General features: G+C 29.5%; 2 protein-coding genes across 12 annotated transcripts in view; both read right to left on the bottom strand.

The window, feature by feature from the left end:
* Positions 1 to 3605: 3605 nt before the first annotated feature.
* Positions 3606 to 7280, bottom strand: sqh (Myosin regulatory light chain sqh). The gene is made up of 5 exons (XM_074119915.1): positions 7148 to 7280; positions 6824 to 6921; positions 4421 to 4621; positions 3985 to 4214; positions 3606 to 3912 (listed from the first exon to the last, which is right to left on the bottom strand). Exons 3-5 carry the CDS (start codon positions 4608 to 4610, stop codon positions 3808 to 3810), a joined length of 525 nt encoding a protein of 174 aa, XP_073976016.1. The 5' UTR covers positions 4611 to 4621; positions 6824 to 6921; positions 7148 to 7280; the 3' UTR covers positions 3606 to 3807.
* Positions 7281 to 13914: 6634 nt separating this feature from the next.
* The window catches only part of LOC141449934 (uncharacterized), a 383560-nt gene continuing 380501 nt past the window's right edge, over positions 13915 to 16973 (bottom strand). For 10 of the 11 annotated variants that reach the window (XM_074119889.1, XM_074119888.1, XM_074119893.1 and 7 more), the window contains 2 exons: positions 16904 to 16973; positions 13915 to 16106 (listed from right to left, as the gene is read on the bottom strand). The exon at positions 16904 to 16973 is cut by the window's right edge and continues 53 nt beyond it. In XM_074119889.1, coding sequence (XP_073975990.1) covers positions 15927 to 16106; positions 16904 to 16973 — 250 coding nt within the window. In that variant the 3' untranslated portion in view covers positions 13915 to 15926. Of the gene's footprint in view, positions 16107 to 16889 lie in introns of all 11 variants that reach the window. The other variant, XM_074119898.1, reaches the window with a different exon arrangement.

Genomic DNA, 16973 nt, shown 5'->3' with positions numbered 1-16973 from the left:
CACAAAGATTTATATTCTAACTTAACTTCGCTATAAACAGATCTAACCAAACTAGAATTAGTACATCGAAATAAATTCAAAAGTTTGAATACTCTTTTTCTAATACGCAAACACTGGAAATCAAACCATGGGCTTTTACGAAAATGACTAACAAAAGAAGAAACAGAACCGGAATTCGGGTAAGAATTTTTAATGCAATTAACCAAAATATTTACCCTCTCCTGAGAATTCAAATAAGAAAAATCGAGATTACAAACTCTCCTTTCAAGGTTGCATTTATATATCTTACAATTAGTTTCGCGCCAAACTAATTGCGGTAAAAGAGGTAGAATTTCAAACGAGGCAGGAAGGCTTTTAGAATCAACATTAATGGAAAGAAACAATGGGAGATGGTCGGAAAATATCTCAGGTACTATATAAAACTCATCAATAAATGGGAGACAATCCAAAGAGACACAGCACAAATCAATAACAGAGGAACCATTTCCGCCAATAAATGTAAATTCGCCTTGGTTATCTCCAGAAAAACGACCATTTAATACTATCAGTTCGTTGTTATCACATAATTCTAATAATTTGGAACCATTACTATTTATTAATTTATCTTTGGATTTTCTATTGATATTGCACTTAGAATTATCAAAGAACAGATCCTCGGGGAGAATCTGCGCAATACCAATTCTCGAATTAAAATCTCCAACAAGTACCAGTCTCCTCTGAGAAAGTAAATTCAAGAAATCATTCAATCTTTTAAAATCCCTCTCCCAGAAATTACAGTTCAAGTATACAGGGACTATAAATAACTCCTCTTTTCCTGCTTTAAATTTAATAAAATTAAACTTATCTACAGTAGCAAAATGAAACAATTCTCTACATTTACCTGTTTTTATACCAAAAACTGCACCACCCATTGGGCGTCCAAATTTAGATACTTTATCAGCAGGAGCCCACAGTAACTCATATTCAGAAAAGTATTTAGTATATGTGCTAAAATTCTTCTGCATCACAAACGTTTCTAGCAAAATAAAGACATCATATTTCTTAATAAAATCGAAAAACAAGCCATTACCCTGCTTATTTTTTAATCCAGCAACATTAAAACAAATAATTGACACTTTAGAAAATTCACTATTTTTTTTTCGTAAATTATTACTTACAGTATTATTCTTCTGACAGACAATCTTATCTCAAGAAAAACTCATAGAAACAGGTACAGATGAAATCTTGCGCGGAGTGAAACTTCCTTGTAGGGGGCCTTTAGACGAAAAGTAATCTTTAGGAAGAGTATCAGTGCGCAGTGCCGTCACAAATTCTGTCACATCAGTTCCAACCAGTTCATTTAATTTAGAGATGCCATCTTCTTCCAAAAAACGAACTCCTAAATAGTGACACCATGAAAATTTTTGGCCTTGAACGAAAAAGCAATTGTTCTTCATATTAATTTTTAGTTGGGGGTTCAATCGTAGACATTCTCTTCGCAACAAAGAAATTTTAGCCCTTTTCTTTCTTGTAACCATTGGCAGGTCCTGATGCACAGCAAAGCCTGTATTCCTTAGTACTTTACTCGCATTTAATACCGCAAATTTATCTTGTAGCCTCACAAAGGAGACCAACAAGGGGGTTCCAGGAGCAGTAACAGGACCAAGAGGGTGGGCATGAATGTTGTCCTTAGCTAATTCAATTTTCAATACCTCGGTACAAAAAGTCACAGCAAGTTCAGAAAAATCGTTTGAATTGAACTTGATACCTTTAAAAATTAAATTATTATTACGTGATTTAATTTCAAGTTCCTCAATAAGGCTCTCATTTTTATAATTTACCAATTTTAATGAATCGATCTCCTTTTTTAATTGAACATTTTCCTTTCCAAGTTTATTAAAATCATCTCTAATCCGTTGAATATCTTCTTTAGTTGACAGAGAAGCTAATTTTGCACTAAACGAGTCAGAAAGAGCGGCAAGTTTTGAGTCTAATAACGATGCAAAATGGTCCATCATCTTTTTATCCATGTCTACAACCGCAGTATTAACTAATGCGGTTTTTTTAGTCTGTCTTTCTAATATTTCTGGAGAAGTTCTTGAACGTTTCGACCTACCAGGTGACTTATTTCGTTCCGCTGAAACTAACGCCTTATTCATAAATTCAAAGAGTTTAGGTAGTTTTTTTTTTTCTTCTTCTTCTTTCTTTTTTTGTTCTTTATTCTTCTTTTTTTTCTTTTTTTTTTTTTAGTTTTAGCAATTGTTTTTCGAAGACAAAAATGATAATTAAATTTCAATTATCAATAAAATATAACTGAAGAACAGATTAGATTTAAGTATTTGAAGATTTACAGTTGTAACCAAGAGAACTATGTGGTATAATAATAAATATTGACTTTGTTCTGTTTATATCAGAGTATTGTTACAAATTCATTTATTTACCAGCACATCCACAGAATGTTATAGTTTTCTTCAATGTGTTAGTGTAGTGTCTATCGCCCCACCATAAAACTCTGCCCACTGGCCCCCACTATACAGCTTTAAAGCAAAAATCACTAAATTTATTAAAAGTGAACCAAATTTAAATTATTAATATAACAAAAACTACTCGTTAAAATTTTTTGAAAATTTCACACTGTAACCTCCGAAGTCAACTCTATAGTCCTACCAAAAATCAAATCACTATTCGTTGTAGAAACTACAAAAAAAATAAATTAATGCAAGAGAAATGAAATTTTGGAAGTAATGCAGAGCACTTGTTACTCTCTCAACGTACTAAACCAAAAACTCTCTACGTCTGAATAATTTTCTTAGTGTATACCACGACAGTGTTACAGATGCGCTGCCAAACATGTGTTGGCTGAGAGTGAGAAGGCTCCTAGGAACTCTGCCGGCGGCACTGAAGTTCATTTATGCTTCAAGAGACTTTCAAGGCTGTTCCCTTCATTTTGAAATAAAAAAAAATACTGTTAGATGAGAAACCATTCCCTAAAACGCTGCTCTCATGGACGACTTCATATTAGGTTCAAGGCATAGTTTATAAATTATGCGATTGAGGCAATCGAACAAAATTTGACAACAAATTTTTCTCACAACTTCTGCCTAATTCCTCTCTTTCGTTTAGTCCTAATTGAATTAATTTGAAGAATCGAATAAAATTAAAAGAGAGCAATACTGAATATCGTTTAATTCATTCCACGCTACCACTTTCTGAAATTTAAAGAAATGAACTATGAAATTTTGGAAGTAATTTTATTTTCTTTCTACATAAACGTACTAAATTATCGGTGATAAATTATGTGAATCTGTATCACACAGTTTGATGCCTTAGTTTTTTTTTTGTTTATCTACATTAAGAAATAGTTGAGAAAAAAGAAGTATAATGTTAAACAATTAGCAGGTGGGGTAATTCATCACAGAGGACAGTCAGTGTGAACCAATTGAGAACTATTCGAACTTTCGAAGAGACCACGAGGGATACACGTAAAGGCGATAGGCCAGTCCGACATTCGTAGAAAAGGAAAAGACCAGTTTAGGGAATTATGTTAAATCCAGGTCCCTTTGATAGTACAGCAACTTTCTAGCCAAGTATGAATAAGTGAAAGAATGAGTACAATAAATACTGGATAATATTAAATAATGAATTTATATTTAAATACTGTGTTTAAAAACTTTACATAACAATGTATAAAAGTTATAAAAATCACTGATCGTGTATATCTTTATTTTTAATATATGTATTAATTTTCAAACAGAACCACCTCTATCGTACGTAAATGTTAAATTATGATTGTTAAATTTTTTAGTTATTATTTCAAACTTTTAGTTTTTATTGTTCATCTTTGTCTTTAGCGCCATGCTTAAGAATTCTGGTGAATTCTATATAATCGAACATGCCACTTTTGATTGGAGCTTCTCTATACATTTCATCCACCTAAAAAATATTTTACAATATAAAAAAAATATTTAGCTACATAAATTCTGTTTAGAATATGAATACACTTACATCTTCATCAGTGAATCTGTCACCCATTGATGTAAGCAATTCCCGTAACCTTTCTTCGTTAATGTAACCCGTATTGTCTTCATCAAAACAGCCAAAGGCATTCTTTATGACTTCTTCTGGATCAGTCCCTTGTAAACGTTCACCAAATAATGTCAGAAACATGGTGAAATTAATGGGTCCCGGAGCTTCGTTCATCATTCCTTCTAGATATTCATCTGATGGATTCTTTCCTTCAAATATAAAAGCCAATATGAATATACTTCGTAAATAATCAAATTAAAAAAACCCTGAAAACAAAATATGGAGATGTTGTTTAACTCATGTTTACTTTCCAAGGTTACTTGAATGTTAATCTTTTTTCAGAGAAAAAATTTCATCTATTTTCTTGTAATCCATTCTTCTCAATTTCTAATATAATACACCAAATTGTACATACCCAGTGAAGCAAGCATATCATGAAGGTCCTCTTTGTCGACAAAACCATCTCTGTTTTGATCTATCATGTTAAAAGCCTCTTTGAATTCTTGTATTTGTGCTTGATCAAACATAGCAAACACATTGGAAGTGGCACGCTGGGCACGCTTCTTGGTTGTGGCTCTTCTGCCTGCTGACTTGCGAGAAGACATTTCGTTTCTGTCTGAAACCAAAAAATAACAAATAACGAATTAGTTGTAAGACAGCTTAAACTATATCAATGTAATCGAATGATGATCTAAGGTCACTAAGAATTAAGTAAATAGCATGTTTTCATCTATACATTCATATACATACACTGGGCCAAAAAAGTCTGTGAACACTAACCTAAATTTTATTACTTTTATTATTATCTTATTAGAAACTTCTTTTATTTTCAAATGAAATATACTATTCGATAGAGAGAAACCAGAATTTTTCATTTTATATTCAATCTTTTATTTTTGTTCAACAGGAATATCACAATTAAATGTTTAACAAAACAACACCCCAAACGAATGCAAAAAAAGTCTGTGAACACTTTGCAGAAATAAATCATTCTTACACATTGTACGTGAATTATAAATTTTAAAAACTTGTAGGACCTCCTATGTTCCTAATCACTTCCAACAAGCGAGCTTTCATCGATCCTAATAATTTTGTGGTCGTCAATGTTGGAATTTTATCCCACTCTTCTAAAATAGCGTTTTTTAGTTGTTCACGGTTTCTTATTCCTCGTTTATTTATTTCGCGGCTGATTTCATCCCACAAATGTTCTATTGGGTTAAGGTCTGGCAATTGTGGAGGGGTGTTTAGGCGCCAGAGTGTATTATTTAAAAGCCATTCCCGAGTTTTTGGTGCGGTATGTTTCGGGTCATTGTCTTGTTGGAAGACAAACGTTCCCTCCAACCCTAATTTTTTTGAATTTTCTTTTAAATTGCGTCTTAATATATCCACATACACTTATTGGTCCATCATACCATTAATTAGATCTAACTTGCCCACTCCTTTAGCACTCATGCACCCCACACCAGAATGTTGCCTCCCCCATGCTTAAAAGTAGGCTTCATATTTTTCATTTTCATAGCTTCATTTCTTTTTCGCCACACTTTTTGTCGTCAATCAGACCCACATACATTGAATTTCGACTCATCTGAAAAGATTACGGTTTCCCAGAAACTAGAAAGCTTAGAAACATATTCTTTCGCGAAATCCAATCGGCGGTTACTATTTATTTTATTGATTAAAGGTTTTTTCCTCGGGACTCGACCGCAATAATCGTATTCATGTAATTTATTTCTAATTGTCTGTGGTGTTACGCTTACACATAACCACTTGATAATTCTTGACTGATTTTTGAGCGCTTGTCCTGGGTTCTTCTCGAACAGACTTCAGAATTTGCAGTTTATGAAAGGAATTAAGTTTTGGTGGCCGTCCACTGCGTGGCCTACTAATCACATTTCCGTACTTTTTAATTATATTATGCACCGTTGAAGGGTTTTTTTGAACTATCTTCCCTATTTCTCGAATACTTTTTCTTTCATTTCGCAACGTCACAATAAGTTCTCGAATTGGTCTGGGAACTTCCATATTAGTGGTTAAATATGTACTAATTAGATTATTTATTCACAAAACTGACTGTAGTGGTTTCTACAATACAATAGAGAACTTTGAAACTTTATTCAATCGTTTTTCTGTTTGTTATCTTAATGTTTTTACATATTTATACAGCTGTTCACAGACTTTTTTTGCATTCGTTTGGGGTGTTGTTTTGTTAAACATTTAATTGTGATATTCCTGCTGAACAAAAATAAAAGATTGAATATAAAATGAAAAACTCTGGTTTCTGTCTATCGAATAGTATATTTCATTTGAAAATAAAAGAAGTTTCTAATAAGATAATAATAAAAGTAATAAAATTTAGGTTAGTGTTCACAGACTTTTTTGGCCCAGTGTAAGTACAAAATTAACATACCTTAATACGGTGGAATTTTGTTAGCTAACGCATCAAAAATGAAAACAAAACCAAAATCTAACCGAAAATTTTTTATTTTTTATAGTTTTTAATGTAATTAATGCAGGTATATTTAAATTTACTATTTACATGACTATCACTAACTAACCTGCAAATTAACTACCTGTTTTTCTGATATTCTTAATTTTAGAACAGAAATAATCCACATCATAAATAAAAACAATTATTTTCACTTATAATTTTTAAAAGCATTCCAAAAGAGAATACTTGTAGTATGACTCATCAGATAAAATGTATGTATATGGAATGTAAAGGACATTATTTCCAATTCAAACAATCATATTCAAAAAGTTGGAGAAGTAAATAATTAATATTTGAAAAATGATATTATTATTTATGGAAAATTCTTACCTATTATTATAATTTGTACAGCTGAAGCTCCTGTAAAAAATCTACGTCCTTATCTTAAAGGTTCTCAGAAGGGAATGACAACGGGTTAACAGCCACACCTTTAAAACATTTTAAAAAGTTTATCAATCATGACAAAAAATTATTATGTTTACAAAACATATAAAGTAATAGCAACAAAATTTTAAGCTTTAAGTAAAATCAAATATAAACTTGCTGACAAGGGTTAAATGCTAAATAAAACCGCGAAAATTCAAAACGAAGTTCCCCTAAATTGTGTCTACCACTCAGTATTTTTCACAAGGATAATTTACAATTATTACTTACTTCAGTTCTTAAAATAAAAGGAAACTTCTGATGTTGGGGCTTAATAAATTAACATTTATAGTAAATAAGTAATTTTAACTCTAGGTATATTAACTATGGGAGCTGAGAATGTGATGTAGTGCCAACAATGTCCTACTTTTAATCATCCCCACCTTTATACTTTAAATGGGCATCCACTTTTTGTTGTTCATGCCCTTAAAAGGAGTGACGTAGAGTAATAATTAATGCCCATATGCACGACTTGGTCGATTGTGGATAATGTTCAGCTACAAACTGCCTTAAATGCAAAAATCTGGAGCGTTGCATTCAGTTCTTTATAAATAAAGAAAACATTTAATTATAGGATTCAGAATTAAGAATCTGTTTTTAATAGAAGACAAATAGCATTTTAACTTATTCTGTTTTTTGCTAAACGGATTGACACCAATCTAAAAATTATCGTATTGTGTTATCTGTTTGAATTTTTAAGATTCATAGATGATTATTCTTTTGAATAAATAAGATGTGGGTTGGCCTATCAGGGAATCTCTTGGAATCAGATTTATGTGCAGGAGTTTTATCTGCCAACTAACGAACTTCTTATAAAGTTAGTTATACTTAAAGTGGATTCTGCGAGCCTTTATCTGAACCTGAGTAGGATAGATGGTGAAAAGAGTAAGAACAAGAATTATCAATAGAAAGATTTACAGTTTTGTCCAGTTTTCTTTTAAATAAAAATAAGTATTTTAGAAAACTGTCTACACTAAAATAGTAGGCACTGCTAAAAACATTCAGGTCACTATTAAAGGTACCAAGTGAAATATAACCATTTAGAAATTAAAGAATTTTGTTGCTTTTTTGTTTAAGAATTTAGTTATAATTGATAAATTTAGCTAATTTTGATCAATTTGAATATTCATAAAAACTACATATCAAAAAGCATTGAGATTTCAATATAATTTGAATACAATTTTATTTAATAAAATATTGTTTGCTACAGGGTACATACATACATACGTTAACTTGACAAATAAACTTCGAAAAGTGCATTCTTATGCTATCTAGCGGTAACTTTAAGAACGATAATTCTAAGCAGTTTACAAAGACACCGTTAGATAGCAATGCAAATCAGTTTTTATTCCATAATTCATATCATTGTCAAGTTCTTTTGAATCTAGAAAACTTTAATTTCGTTGATTTGGGGATATTGAAAAAATAATTGTATTTTTATTGTATTTATTGTATTGTCAATATTGTATTTATTGTATTGTCAATAAATAGTTCATACGGATTTTGGGCATTTTTCTAACAAATTTCTATTTTTAATCGAGCCGAACTTTTTTAATTTTAACATTCAAATTTTTTTTCTGAGGAATTAACCAGATAGTCCAAACACACTAACATGTGCATTTTTTGAACATTTGATTTGATAAATGAATTATAAATGTTAGAATTACATTTCTCAGTAAAAGTACCCCTACTAGCTTTGGCATTCACTTTCGTATTTTAAATAATTCTCTAATTAATAATTGAAATATACGGAGATTATATTTTATTATTTTACTGTGTTATTTGATTGACAATAAAATATTATAGACATCTGATGTACCTCTTAAGACTCCTGAACAGATTGTCATTGCAGTAGAAAATTTTCACTCAATAAGCGACACCACCCGACGTTCACTTAATTATAGGTCCACTTCGCCTCCTACTAGAGGCGAGGGTATTTTTTGGACCAAGACTGACCGCGACAAAGCTGATCTATTCTCTCAACATCTACACTCCACTTTTACACCCCATCCTGACATATTTGACTCTGAACATGCAATAAAAATTGAAGATGAACTTAATAGACCGTTTCCTTTTGAACTTCCTCCAAAAGCTTTCTCTCCTTCTGATGTTAAGTATGCTATCCTGCATCTTCCCCCGGCCAAGACCTTATCACACACAAACACACTTCGGTAAATGCCAAAACGTGCTATCATTTTCCTTACCTACCTATACAATTCGGTACTAGGAACCATATTTTTCCCAACTCAATGGAAATTCTCCAAAGTAATGATAATTCTTGTACAAAGAAGGCCTGGAATCAGCGTTACATCCGATCGTCCGATAAGTCTCCTTCCAATCTTATGGAAACAAGCTTGAGAAATTCCTAAAACGAATTTATCCTCTAATTAGACCAGCACCATCAGAATCCCTCACTGATTAATGACGACTATACGATGTATGCGCAATGAGAATTTTGTGTTCTTAACCCTAATTTCCAATTTTACGTCGGCTATTCCATTAGAAATTAAACCAACTTCAAACTTATTTAAGATTGATCATATGCACTACAAAATCATATACTAATTGGCAACTGATCACTACTAATTATTGCTTGATGTCACAAACCTTATATAATCCAATCAGTGCGGTAATTTTTTACGAGTAAAACATTAACTGAATGGGGGCGGGTGTTGGCCTAGTGGTCAAGAGCTTGGCTTTGTAAGTGGAAGACTCCTAGTTCGAATCCCGCGTATGACTACTTTTTATTTGGTAGAAAAAATTGTTTATAGTAAAGTATGAGCTTCCGCCCCCGTTCACGACACCTAATTTGGTAGTTAGACGTTAAGCCCCGCCTGAAAAAATAGGCGATTACTCTTACTTACATTAACTGATGACCAAACTTTACAAACCAATTTATATTATAAAAAACAGTATTCTATTTAAGGTCATATTGTCAATTGCCAAGAAGAACATCGTTTCTTTTGCTTAACGTGTGTTCTTCAAATTAAATTCTGCTTTATCATAAAAAGCCGCTATTTCTCGCTTGTGAGAATCTGGGCTTTCTCTACCAAAAACCCTCAATGGTCTACGTTCCATATTGCTGCTATTTGTACAAAATCTGTTGAAACTAAGCAGGGATTGTCTCCATCATTTCTTCGCAATCTCGGATTATAGAATCTTTATTTATATATGCAATCGGAAGTAAGAATCAAAAGAAGATTGTTTTATTTAGCCAAAAAGGATATTGGGACTTGAATAAATATAAAAACAACTTACAGAATATAAGTTAGGTGTACACAATTTATATAATTTGCATTTTTTACAATGCAGCTAACACAGTTATACAATTATAGTACATTCTAATAAATCCATTAGCCTGTGATAATTTATTATTTTTAAGTGAATAATATTTGTATTATTTTGTTTGTTTGTTTGTTTTTAAATCATAAAGGTTGTAAAATGTATGCCTACAAATTAATGTCTCGTTTTTTGGTTAAATTTTTTTATTTTTTAATAAATTTTAGAAATAAAGTAAATTATATCTTGTTTTACTTATTTGCACATGATAATAAGAAAATAAAAGAAGAAATGGTCAGAATTGGAAGGCACTTTTTTTCTTTTCTTTTTTTTTGAACACAGGTTTTAAGTAAAATCTAGGTAAAGCCAAAACTAGTGATTGGAATATGGTGAAGGAAAGGTTTACTTGAGAATTGTGAATAGGTTTTTAACTGGTACCATAGTAATACCTCATTTGTAGGCACTAATTGAAACGCTATTTCAGATTTTTTTAAAAAAAGAAGCCTTTTTCAAAAATAAATTTTGCCGAAAGGAATATTTACGTCGATATAATAAGCAAACTGATCTCTTAACGTCTTGTTATTATTTATTACTTGGCACTCGTTCAGTTTCTCATAAATTATTTTAATACAGTTTGGACTTTCAGAGAATGTATCAAGAACGAGTTGGTTTGTTTGTTTTTGTTTTTCACAGGCAAAAAGAAAATAAAATGAAAATTATTAATAATTTCATATTATTGAATTTATAATTGCATCTCCTTTCGGGTTCATTGGTATTTCAAAAAGGGATCAACAGTAGAGAAAAGTATTTTTTTTTTTTTTTTGATAATACATTATAATTATTATTTTATTCTTTTTGGTATACAATATTTATGAAAATATTGTTATTCTAAAAAGTATGTTCTCTGACTAGACTATCTATCTAAACAGGATCCAACAAAGGTACTCATTAGAGTTGATTAAACTAATTCCTTTTCATTTAAATATATTATATATAATTTGGTCTGCAAATAGCTTTTTTTTTTTCATAATCCATTGAGGAACACACAAAACATAAAGGGATCAGACTTAATTTTTGTTTGTTTTCTTTTTATATATTTACTTTAGTTTACTTCATTTGTATACTATATATTTTTCAGAAATTATTCTTTTCATTTTCATTTAAAAAAATAACTTTCTAAATAATTTAAAATTACATTAATTTATTTACTTAACTTTTTGTTAACCAATTTCTGAAAAAACGGTGGAAAAAATCTACGGAATGTACTGAAAAAGTGGAAATTTCTGCGTCACATAACATAATAAATAAACTTCTGACCACTTTGTATGAATCAAATTGGTAAACTGGTATGATGTACAAATAAACAAAAATATACAATTTAAATAACATTCTGGATGATGCCATAGTTTTCGGAAAAGTATTCAGATTTATTATTTCACAGCAATATTCTGCATAACAGGGATCTAATTTTTGAATCTCCAAATGTTAGAAATTGCACTATACATTTAGCATACTAAAATATTAATAGAAAACAGTACAAACTGAGAGAATCTTAGTAAAAGTGATTTACTTTCTTAAAATTCTGGTTACCGTTTTTATCTCAAGCAGAGGTATGAACAACTGAAGGCAATAAAAAAACTTTTACAGAAGAGTTTAACTCTTAGTGCACTGGATTCGCACGCAGAAATCCCGAGTTCGAATCCAGCTATTGGATTTTACATTTTATCTATCTAGGAGCTTCTTACAATTCACTGACCAGTGATGGACAGGGATGTCTATAACGAGATAATACTGTCTGGAGGTCTTTTTCCAATATGTTAGATGTTGACGTACCTTAAATTAAAAAATGTACAAAATAAGGAATTAAAAAAAACGCAGCTGGAAAATTTAAATCGTTTTACGAACAACTTTTTAAGTAAATTTTTGCACCAAACAGTGATCCGGTTTCAGGCCTTTAATGTAACAGTGAACTCCTTAGGACTCATTACGCTAAAAAATTGAGTAAAGCACTGCATTCCTAAGATTTTGAGTATTATTGGGGAAGCCAATATCGTGAAGAGAATTCCTCTACTCTGAATTCCTTCAAAGCGAAGTTTAGGCAATCAATCAGTTGTAATGAATTTGACGCACTGTAGACTGATCAAGAAAATATATATCAAGAATAAAGAGCATGCCTTTAATAATAAAAAGATTTAACCCCCCCTCTATGTCTGACTGGTTTCCTATCTTCAACTACCTTGAGAAATCGGTACATCAAGTTTCTTCAAACGAAATTTTATTTTACTTGTAATGGTTCTGTCACCCTGAAGTTCCTGCGCTATTTTGACAGAATATGCGCAATAAAATAAATCATAAAACTGATGAATCTGTCCCTATTGACAAATGAAAATCCGAATCCGCTTCAAACAAGCACGCTACATGGGATAAAATCCTTCAAGATGTCTCGAATTACGATCCAACAAAGTATTCAATCATTTATGATTTTTTAAGAAAAAATGGTTACCTTTGAGTAGGATAACTGAACAGCATCAATACATGTTTGGAAATGGTGCATACTATTTTCGTTTGCACGATAAAAAAAAGTTTCTCTTTGCTACGGAAAGTACGTATGGTGAATCAGTAATTCAAAATTCTTTCTTTATCAACAAGCAAGAGTTATTTAATTTTTGTATGAGATTTGTACTCATCAAGATTCAGAAATGCGATCCCTGTACAATTTCCTATGTTTAACCACATATTTTATGTTTGGGAAATAAAAAAAAAAATTATTACTTTTTCCGAAATAGGTTTTGAACATTAGCTGTGTTTTTTCCTCTTTTGAGAAGTTAGGGAAAAGTTGTTCTTATACTTCTTTTCAATAAATCACATGGTTTTGAGAGATTCCTTTAGGAAGCATTTCAATGATATTTATATAAATATTTATATATTTACTTATTTATATATATATATTTTTTTATAATCTTAATAGTAAATGTTAACACAATGTTGTTACATTAAGCTTAAATTTTACACACAATGACAGGATTTACTGTACATATTACTTCACTTTATTTATAATATATACAAAATGAGAGTTTTCGTTACTCAATATATATTTATAAGTATTTATGTATATATTTATAAGATTTATGTATAATTTCGATATAATTACAAGTGTATATCTAAAGATTTTTTTAAAATTTTTGTCAGGGCAAGTTATTTTTTTCTCTTTCTCAATATTTTTTTTTTTTAGGAAGGCAACTGCAGTCTAAACTGATTTTTGAAAGTACATAATTTTTGTTTATTCTTTAAAAAATTTACCTAAACATCAGTTAAGTGTTATTAATTTAGAATTTTGACATTTTACACTTTAATTTTTTTTTTTTTTTCTTAATTTTGTTGCTTTCTTATCCACTATTATTAAACAATGTAGTTTTAAAATGAGTTTTATATTTTAAAAAAACAAAGCTGAATAAAGTAGCTCTTTTTAACGATCTCAGATTTTGACTTTAATTTTATAGTTATTTATTTTTGTTAATATATGCCCACAGAAAATGTATTGAGTTTGTAAAAATAACAGTTATTCTTTTTATTTTAATTTTATAATTTGTGTTTGCTTTTATTTTGAGTTTGTGATGGCCTATTCTATTCTATTTAGTTATTCTTATATGTAGTGTTTCTAATGTAATAATTTGAAGAAAAAATTATGCTACACAGATATTTTGTTTTCCTAATTACTGTTTTTTTTTTTTCTGATTTGTTATCCGGTTTAATAAACTGTTACATGATTTGTTTTTATTTTTCCGGTAGATCAATGTTCTTTTAATAGATGTTCATCTGAAAGTTAAAATAAAATTAAAGATTATTTATTATATGTATACTTTCTTGTTCGTTCAATTTCTTTTGATAACTATTTAAAGGTAATAAATATTAATGACCTTAAGGACAAATACTTAATGTACCACCTGTTCCTCTTTATTATTTCTCTTATTAGATAAGGAAGGCTTTAATAAAATCTGCAAAATATGTACATTCTATATTATTTAAACAATATCCAATAATAATTTAATCTGTTCGGAAGTTAAAAAGAAAAATTCATATATTGTTGTTGCTTGTAATGAAATGTATAGTTGGTAAATTCACAATAAGATTTGACATTGAATTGCATCTTATTTTTTTTAGAAATAGAAACCAAGTGATTTTTATTAGAAAATGAAATATTTATCTAGTGATTCTTAATCTTAAGGAAAGCTTTTTATTCATCTTGCAATGATTACCAGGGCAAATTGGACTAGTCAGAGAATGAAATTAATAATTTTCCAATAACGTGAACGTGAATCATGAACTCAAAAAAAATAAAAAATAAGCTTAAGCAGGATGATTAATGTTACATTAGTTTTTTTTTTTTGTATAATTTCGAACTTGGCTTCTTTGTGACACAACACTTCGAAAACCACCTAACTTTCTCTCCTCTCAGTTTTCGATTAATATTTTATAAGAAATGGATCATCCTTAAGCTTAAAAAAAAAAAAACTTGTATAAATCAATTTTCAGTTGTCATGTGATGAATAATCAAAATAGAAACTTAACATGAAAGAGCCCAATTAAAAACTCCATCTTTATTTGTAATCCATATTTTTAGTTGCCTTTTTCTCAAAGTTAACGATTATTGAATGTAAATTTATTTATTTCAAACATTTTATGGGCTAATTTCCTTAAGTTCACTCTTAAATGAACCAAATTACTTTTAAGTTTAATTGGTTCCAAGTGTCTGTCACCTGTTGCAAGTTAAGAACCACTGAGCTAAACCATTTTAGAAAACATTTTCTTTTGAAGAATTTTTAATATTATAGATTTTTAATTTTTTATTTAAGGCAACATTATAGAGAATTAATTTTTTTGATATAAATATTATTTTTACAAAGAAGGTTGTTACTACTAACATGTGTGATGATTGAATGGCTTTCGTTTCTATTTTAAATAAATTTTACAATATGTAAATGTATTTATTTATTTTTGTAATAAGTCCCTATGTACCTATGTACATTAACTTTATGTACTCATATATGCATGTAATATGTACAGAGATACCACAGAATGTTGTACATTTTTCTTTTTCTTTTTATTTTTCAGCAATGTTAATTTCTTTCATTCTACAATCAATATCACTTTAGTGCAATTATTTATTTCCATTTTTTAAATACGTATAATAATTATTAATTTTCATTATTCACATATTCACAATAATTTACATTATTTTTTAAATTTTGTTTTTAAAATTGATATTTACCAAGTATTTCACAGTTTTTTTAAAATTAATTTATTCTAATAAATTAATAATATTTAAAAAACAATAAATTATACATTTCTATATTCTACACTTCTGTTTCTATTAATTTACTTTTTAATTGTACTTTAGTACAATTTTTTTTAACTTAAAAAATATTTTTATTTTTTACAAACGACAAAAAGTCTTGTATCTTACACATTTATTTTGAAATAATTTTCATTTTTTTTAAAAAAATTACTTTTTCATATAAAAGTGTAAATAAATAGATGGCGGTATGTAAAGGGATAATATTTCTATAAATACAGATATATATATATATATGTAATAGTATACATTATGTAATAGTAATATAAATTAAAATTATACATTCTTACACACTAGGTAGGGATAATGCGGGGAGGGAGGCCAATATAACGATGGCTCAGTATTTTTAGTCAAAAATGGAACCGTATTTTGTAGTTTCTAATCAGACCTCTGGTCGACAGCAGTTGATAAATGTATTGGTTCCTTTTTATTATTTTGCGGTGGTGGACTTTTCACTAGATCTTCAATATCTTCTTGGAACAACGATTCTGGTCTAGACGAAGTCATGTAACCTTCGCAACTAGCTTTATAAGGCATACCGCTCACACCTATCCCAACCTAAACAATAAAAAAAAATTTAATTATTAATTACAAAAACTAAGAAGAAAAATACTTTTAAATAATAAAGTTTGGGGCTAGCACAATAAGTCTCTTGTGGCTGCGATACCGTGGGGGCATTGTTTCTGTCCCTCTTTCGTAATTCGAAATATCCGTTACTAATTAAGAGTACAGTATCTTATTGTTTTGATTTTATTTGTCTCAATGGAATTGCTAAGTCCACTAAAAGAAATATATTTCATTGACAATAATAGCATCATTTTATTTTCAATTTTATTTTCCAGCATAGACTTAATTTTCTCAATATTGATTGTACGATAAACAAATACTCGTACAAATAATAATAAAAAAAAGGATCTTTGCAATAAGTCTGTACGAATTCCTTCAATACAAAATGTATGCATAAATTAGAATAAAATGATCTTAGATTCATTAGACAAAAGCACTGTGGCACCACCAAAGAACTATTGCTTCTAAATTTAATCAAACGCGACTCCAACACAAAAAAGCAACCGCTATTAGGCAATTTTAGGAATTGAGATATTGCATACAAAAAACTTTGCAAAAAAAAAGTGTACACAAAATTGACAAGGAAAGGGATTAAGTCTGTAAAATAATACAAAATAATAAATAATAGTTTAAGAGAATAACACCAACGAAAGGGTGTTTTTCTTTTAAAAAATAATTTATAAATTGACCATTCTTTCAAAAGACGAAAAATAAAATTAATACACAAGAAAAAATACAAAAAATGAAAAGAAAAAATTAACAAATAATACAGACACTGGTTGTTCTACCTTCACTTTAGGTGGGTCTGAGACAGAAGTTCTTTTCATTATACTTTCCATCTCATCTTGGAAGAGATGA

The sequence above is a fragment of the Rhodnius prolixus genome, unplaced genomic scaffold, assembly GCF_049639745.1.
Source record: "Rhodnius prolixus isolate KJV_2025 unplaced genomic scaffold, Rpr scaffold_2, whole genome shotgun sequence".
NCBI classification, from domain to species: Eukaryota; Metazoa; Arthropoda; class Insecta; order Hemiptera; family Reduviidae; genus Rhodnius; species Rhodnius prolixus.
This window is presented reverse-complemented; position numbering and strand designations above follow the sequence as displayed.

What these genes read in the sequence shown, in the direction of transcription:
- sqh (XM_074119915.1), bottom strand. Translation starts at nt 4,610, where the DNA reads ATGTCTTCTCGCAAGTCAGCAGGCAGAAGAGCCACAACCAAGAAGCGT. An exon ending in TGATATGCTTGCTTCACTGG is followed by an intron (nt 4,215 to 4,420) that starts GTATGTACAATT and finishes TTATATTTGAAG; the next exon opens with GAAAGAATCCATCAGATGAA. An exon ending in ACAGATTCACTGATGAAGAT is followed by an intron (nt 3,913 to 3,984) that starts GTAAGTGTATTC and finishes AATATTTTTTAG; the next exon opens with GTGGATGAAATGTATAGAGA.